This window comes from Etheostoma spectabile, chromosome 14 (genome assembly GCF_008692095.1).
Source record: "Etheostoma spectabile isolate EspeVRDwgs_2016 chromosome 14, UIUC_Espe_1.0, whole genome shotgun sequence".
Taxonomy (NCBI): domain Eukaryota; kingdom Metazoa; phylum Chordata; class Actinopteri; order Perciformes; family Percidae; genus Etheostoma; species Etheostoma spectabile.
Genome location: NC_045746.1, coordinates 18,595,932 through 18,602,643, shown reverse-complemented (window position 1 = coordinate 18,602,643; position 6,712 = coordinate 18,595,932). Strand labels below are relative to the sequence as shown.

The 6,712-nt window shown below is 38.5% G+C and overlaps 1 protein-coding gene across 1 annotated transcript in view; it reads right to left on the bottom strand.

Annotated features, from left to right (window-relative positions):
* pkhd1l1.1 (PKHD1 like 1, tandem duplicate 1) overlaps positions 1 to 6,712 on the bottom strand; it is a gene marked incomplete in the record, with an annotated part of 50,388 nt that overhangs the window by 8,536 nt on the left and 35,140 nt on the right. Inside the window, 11 exon segments of the mRNA XM_032536077.1 lie at positions 1 to 65; positions 437 to 566; positions 768 to 886; positions 1,301 to 1,430; positions 2,130 to 2,293; positions 2,488 to 2,576; positions 2,842 to 3,013; positions 3,481 to 3,640; positions 3,800 to 3,951; positions 5,965 to 6,156; positions 6,285 to 6,712. The exon segment at positions 1 to 65 is cut by the window's left edge and continues 109 nt beyond it; the exon segment at positions 6,285 to 6,712 is cut by the window's right edge and continues 602 nt beyond it. Coding sequence (XP_032391968.1) covers positions 1 to 65; positions 437 to 566; positions 768 to 886; positions 1,301 to 1,430; positions 2,130 to 2,293; positions 2,488 to 2,576; positions 2,842 to 3,013; positions 3,481 to 3,640; positions 3,800 to 3,951; positions 5,965 to 6,156; positions 6,285 to 6,712 — 1,801 coding nt within the window.

Sequence of the window (6,712 nt, the reverse complement as noted above, 5' to 3'; positions counted from 1 at the left end):
CACGAGACCGACATCAGCTGCCAGAGCGTAGGAGAACGATGTACCAGAGACGGCATGAGTCTCACCTGGAGGAAGAAAGAGAGAGAGAGAGAGAGAGAGAGAGAGAGAGACAGACAGACAAAGGAGAGTCTGAAACTATGGATATATACAATACAGTATAATACAACAGAAATGCCCATCATAACATACTACACATCTATAAAAGCTGTGTGTTTAGAATTGGTTAAATTAGATATGTAGTATAAACTTGTAAACATGTAATCTAAAAGCAAATGTGAAAACGTTTATAATGTGACAATGAGCTGAATCTCTAGTGAGACATAAGCTGGCGAGCAGCAACATGGACATTATTTGATTGTACATTTTTGCAGCACGTTGGAACATCATTCTGCAGCTCTGTATAAAGTTGCTGTGTTTATAGAGATGTTTAACTGACAGATGTGAGCATGGGTCAAAGGCTGGTTCAGGGTCAGATTACGGCCGTCTGCTGACACAACAGTGATCTGACGTTTTTCTGTCTCCCACGCGTTGTAGCTGGTGGTGGAGATGACGACCTCGTCTCCAACCTACACAAACAACAAACCCACAAGCAGACATGGAAACACATGGCTGAATACTAGCTTTGGCAGGGGTCACACTATTAGATTTTATTCAGAACTGAGTAACATAACCACATAAAAAAGTAATGTTTGATTATGTCTGCTTTAAAAATCTTTACATTTTAAAATACAAACACAAAGTTATGAGTAAGAAGAAACAACGCTGACCTGCCAGTCCACAGACTGCGACAGGGTCAGAGTGTTGGATCCAGCGTCAGCAGTGGCAGCCAGTTTGGTGTGGTAAACGTTGTGAGGTTGTCCGTACAGCTCCAGTGTACCAAACACACCTGTTGTACAGTAAAATACACACCGAGTCAGAATCCCTCTGGGGTGGTATTATTTACTTTATGGCATCATTACACATGTTACATATATATATTTGGTGTGATAAATTGAACATTCACAACTGAGAATCAACAGTTCAATCATCTTTTGCATTGTGTACACAGCATTTTACTAAATGATCACACAGCTGAAAAGGTTATGATTGAAATGTAAATACAATGTGGGCATTCATTTGCAAAAATAAAAAGTATTCTGATTTATGATGAATAATATAATTAGATATATTTTTCATGATATATTTAAAATATTAGAGTAGGTGAATTAGATTTAAAGTAATTCAGTAGCAGTAAATAAACATTGCATGAAAGTTACAGTAACAAATATTGTATCTATAAGTTCAGGAAAAGTTTCCTTACCCAGGACTTTGGATCCCTGGTTGGGTCCGTTAGGCAGAAGCCATTCAGGCGTGCGGTGGTTCCCTCTCAGTTTGATGTGCAGCTGACCTCTGAACGGTTCGTCAGCCCATCCTGCAATCAGCCTGCCGCCCTGAAACAGCAGGAGACGCACACATCACTCACTGAACATACTGTACTGAACCAGGCATCAACTCTCTGCTTTTACTTACATTATCTTTTAATCTATTATATAATCTCTACAGTACTATCTAATTCTATCAATTTAAGCAGAAATTTTGTGAAATGTAACAAAGCACCTCAACTCAAGTGCTGTAAAGTGTTGAGGGTACTTGTACTTTAATTGAGTATTTCCATTTGATTCCATTTATTTTGTACTTCTACTCTACATTGTAGAGACAAATAATATCTTAAAATAATAGATACCATTACTAGCTGCAATATTAAAGTGATAAACACATCAATGCTTCAATAGTTATAATCCTGTAATATAACGTACGATATTCTGAATACTTCATCCACCACTAATTGATTTAGTTTGATGTTGATGACACTACTTTTTCTCTGTTCTTTAATGTTAAACTGTTACTGCCGATACTGTCCACTGAGATCTGTATCTAATACCTCCACAGAGCCTTCTGTTGTTGCTGGTGGGGACATAAACTGACATTTAACAACACAAGAGAAGTTAAATAACTTTACATTTGCGTTCTTCTTTACTTATGCAGCATAAAGAGCAAAGGTTCAGCTCTCAGAAGAAAAAAAAATGATTTATTTCAAAGTGATAATCTGAGTGATCATGGAAGTGAGAGTGATAACTGATCACACTGACCTGGATGGAGATGTAGACAGCGTCTACAACCACATTGCTGTATTCAGGAGCAGCCCGAGCCTGTCTGGACGATGAGCTGTTCATGTTGTCGGGGATTTCAAGAACTCCAATGACCGTTAGCTTGTTGAGGGGGGGAGTATTGATGTCCAAAACAACCCACTTCCCTGTGGTTTGACGTGGATACAAAAGTATTACATATATTGCATATACACACAGTTATACATAACCCTAACAGTTTACTACCACATGATCCGGTTCAAACCGAAGCTTTGGCTGTTACTGTGAAATTAAAAACAACACGTCGACATAATAAAATATTTAAAGATTTTTTTTAATGCTGGCGTTCTTCTAGACATACCTGCTGAAATGACTACATCTGCACCCTCTGTTGGTACAGTAAAGTTATTTTCAGCTGAACTTGTCCAGAAAGAGGCATTCGACCACCGACTAGAGAAACACACAAACAAAGAAACATGTTAGCGTTAGGAAACCAGAGTCAACATACAGAAATAACAATTTTCAGTTCTGGTAGTACATTAGGCTATTAATACTTACGTATTTTTACTTAAGTAAGATTTTAAATATAGGACTTTCACTTGTAACCTTTGCCCTATTTTTTACATTGTTGTATTATGTAAGAAATAGAGAAAGTAGAGGAAATACAATGCTGAACATTTGGCATTAATAAAATGTTGCAGAGGGTTAAGCATACATGAAGTTGTCAGGCCGGCGGGTGGGTAAGGGGGCGGGTGTGGCTGGAGGTGGTGGAGGTGGTTGGATGCAGTTGGGGAAGAAGCATCGGAACACCATAAAGTTCACCACGGAGTCCATCATGGAGCGGTCAACGCTGTTACGACGCCTGCGCTGGCTCGTCTTCCCAGACACTGCAGACACAACAAACAACTCAATCACTGAATGTGTTTGCTGAATGTTCCTGTGTGATTTAGTCATAAATAATCTAAAGGACAAACTATGAACTCCAGTTTGAAGACATCATGAAATCTAATGGCTTACTCTGATTAAGGATATGGATTTAGACCAATAACAATAACACTGCTGGTTTTGGCAGGTGTCAACAGCTTTCAGAACAGTTTCTGCTCTTCATAATGTGAATCAAAAAAAGGTTTATTGCCAGGTAAGGTACTTACAGTCTTCAAAGTGTAAATAAATTGTTCAGCTGCAATATCTTGTTTTATTCAAAACCCCGTTGAGAAAAATGGCAATCTTCTCATTTGAGAAGCTACAGTCATTCAAAGTTTGGCTTCTTTGCTTAATATAAATAACTGAAAGATAAATCAATCAATTTATTTAGCATTAAAAATCAATAGATCCATAGTAAAGTAATTCTAACCAATGTAGAAGAGGTCGTTAGAGGTCTTGTTGAAGTACCAGTCTCCATTCTTGTTGTTGCTGACGCTCAGCGGTGTCGATGAACCGTTCCTCTCATCGATGATATAGACTCTGTCTAGACTCTGGGTGAAGTTGTGGTTGATGGTCACATATTGATTGGACTGTGTCAAGGGGAAAAAGTTCAAGCAAAGCAGAACATTTGTTTGAGATTTGACGTAATTAAATATAGTATGGTCCTAAGTATGGGTATGATGTAATTAAATATAGTATGGTCCTATTATTGTGCTTGCATCTCATTAAGTGAAGGCTCTTTCACGCACCTTGAAGCCGTAGAATTTTGCAGAATAAGTGATGTTGGTGATTTGATCCACATTGTTAAAGTACCAGTTGTATGTTTGTTCAGAGGGCAGCAAGGCCATCCAGCCCAACTTATGAGTCATTCTCTTCTTCAAATAGGGAACCACACTGGTGCCTGAAATAGTAGAATTAAAACAATATATACTCTTATATTACAGCAGGTACTTTTATATAGAGTTTCATTAGCAGAATATAAACAATTAAGGCCACACATGGCAGGCAAAAAACATTGTTTTTCCATAGACTGGTCCTTTTTGAGATTTTATTTTATTATTATATACTATTATTATCATTTTGTTGATGTCTTCTTTTATTTATTATATTTGCACCTTCACTGTGTGTATTCTTTGAATAACACATTACATATTTTACAAAATAATTATAAAGTATAATTATAAAGTGTCTTTGATCTTTGATTTGTATGATATGTGGGGGCCAAAATGTGGAACAGCAGCTTACCAGATGACGTGCGATACTCTGAATATATATGTTTTTCATAAACAACAGCCATAACCACTATGGAAATAATTTATGCTAATCAGTTTGTATTCTTTGTCATGTTTCAATTTAATTTAAAAAGCAATTCAAAAGAATTGAACATTGTTTGTGTAATATGCTATGGATTGATTATGCAGTCAATTTCAAGACAGATGTGTATGTCCAGATCACATTGAGCACTAACACTTTCAAATGTTTTAAATTTTTATTGGGCTACATCTATCCGTTCCATTGCATCAGTGTTAGATGATGCTGCTTTGTTGTGGAATGGGCTGGAGATTTAGCTAGAGGACTGTCTGCCATACTCAATCGATGCTGTAATTTTATAGCTAACTCCTCTTAACAGAACATGTACAAGCACAACCTGGTAATACATGACAAAATAAGGACTTGGAAACAACTATCAAAGAACTTAAAACTCAGAGCGATCCCTCTCTGGTTGCCAATTGCAGCAAAACCTTCCTTCCCTCCTTGTCTAGACACGGCCTTTGATATGTGGAAAGAACTGGGTGTTCGTAACGTAGGTGATTTATATGTAGAAGGATTTTTTGCATATTTTAATCAGTTACAACAAAAATATGGTTTACCCAAATATAATTTAGAATAGATAAAATAGATTCTTTCAAGGAAGACATTATGTAAGAACACATCTTCCTCAGTTTGAGAAAGCAGCGCCAGATAAGTTGGATGACTGCCTAGGCTAGGGAGGTCACATCACAATATATCCTGTTTATGTGATAAGCTGCAAGAGATAAGCCACCCAACTACTGCCACCATTAAAGCGGATTGGTAAAAGGAGTTGGGTGCAAACATACAAAATGACGAGAATGGGACGAGAGTTTAGTGTACATCCACAAGTGCTCCATAAACGCACGTCATTCTCTAATACAGTTTAAAATCCTACAGAAGCTAAAAATATTCCAAAGAAAGACTTCACAGGATCTTCCCTGAACTCTCTCCTCTGTGTGAAAAATGTGACACTCATGTTGTTGATTTACTTCATAGTTATGTTCTTTGTTACAAAATACAAGGTTACTGGAGTAACATCTTTAGTTTCATGTTTAAGGTGTTAAATATTCAAATTACCCCAGATCCAGTTTTAGTAATCTTAGGGACATCCAATAAAGCAAAGAGACTGACACTGGCACAACAGCACTTCTTGGCAAACACTTCTTGAATTCTCATTGCAAAGAAGTGTATCCTCTTATTCTGGAAAAAGAAAGAGGGACCAACACTGAAGATATGGCTGGCGGAGATGAAATACTCCACCTTGACAGGATCCGGTTCATCCTTTGAAATCTTATCTTACAGGACAGTCCGGGGTGGGTTATTGCAGGTAGAAATTAGGGACTCTCATTTGTTAATTTTTTGTTTTGTTTATTTATTCATCCTTATTTCCCTTCCTTATTTTTGTTTGAATACTGTAAAAAAGAAGCACTGTAATAACAAATTTGTAACTTGATTTTTGAAATTAAGCTTCAAAATAAAAACATTTGAAACAAAATTTCAAGACAGAGATCTACTGCACTCCCCACTAAGCACCAGTGGAGGACATAAAAGATAACAGTTACTGCTTCTTGCACAACAAAACTGACATGTAAAAGCAGTAAGTCTGTGTGTGTGTCAATACCATGTGAGTTGGTTAACATGACATCTTTGCCGGCCAGAGAGGCCGGTGACGGGTTGTTGAATGCCAAACGATGGAAGTTGACGGTGTGGTCGCACACAGCGCCAGGAAAACCTACGCTCCACTCGGCACTCTCGGAACAGTGAGCGGGGTCCAGCAAGGGGCTCGAAGGCACAACTTTGTGGTTGATGTTTCCTGAAAACAAGAAAATATGAGGGACTGATTAAATATAATAATAAATACAAATAGACTGAACATACTATGACTAAGTGATAAATATGTGCAATACATAAACAAATGAACAGTAAGAGACTAAAGAGTACCTGTGAGGGAGCCATCAGTGTCCACCAGCTGCACCTCATGCTCCCACCTGAAGCCAGCCTTGTTGGGGGAATTGAAATACTGGATACCACTAAACCTGACAGCCCAGCCACCACACCGATCCACACATGTCCCATCAATTGAGGCTACCCCGATGGCTGTGCTCGAACTACGGTTGAAGTTGATGAACTTGGTGTTAAGAACACTCAGACCATCGTCCAGTGGAGCGATGACACCTCGTCGCGTGCTGTAGTCCTTTCCAAGTCCGAGCTCATCCACATGGGCCACAATGGTGCTGTTGGATATGGTCGCCCCTCCTTTCTCTCCAAAGTTGCTCACAGCCCACTGCATGATGCGCTTGGCTTCAATACCAGCTTTCTCATTGTTGACCATGAGGAAGCTGTTGAACTGCACGGCTCCCACATTGACC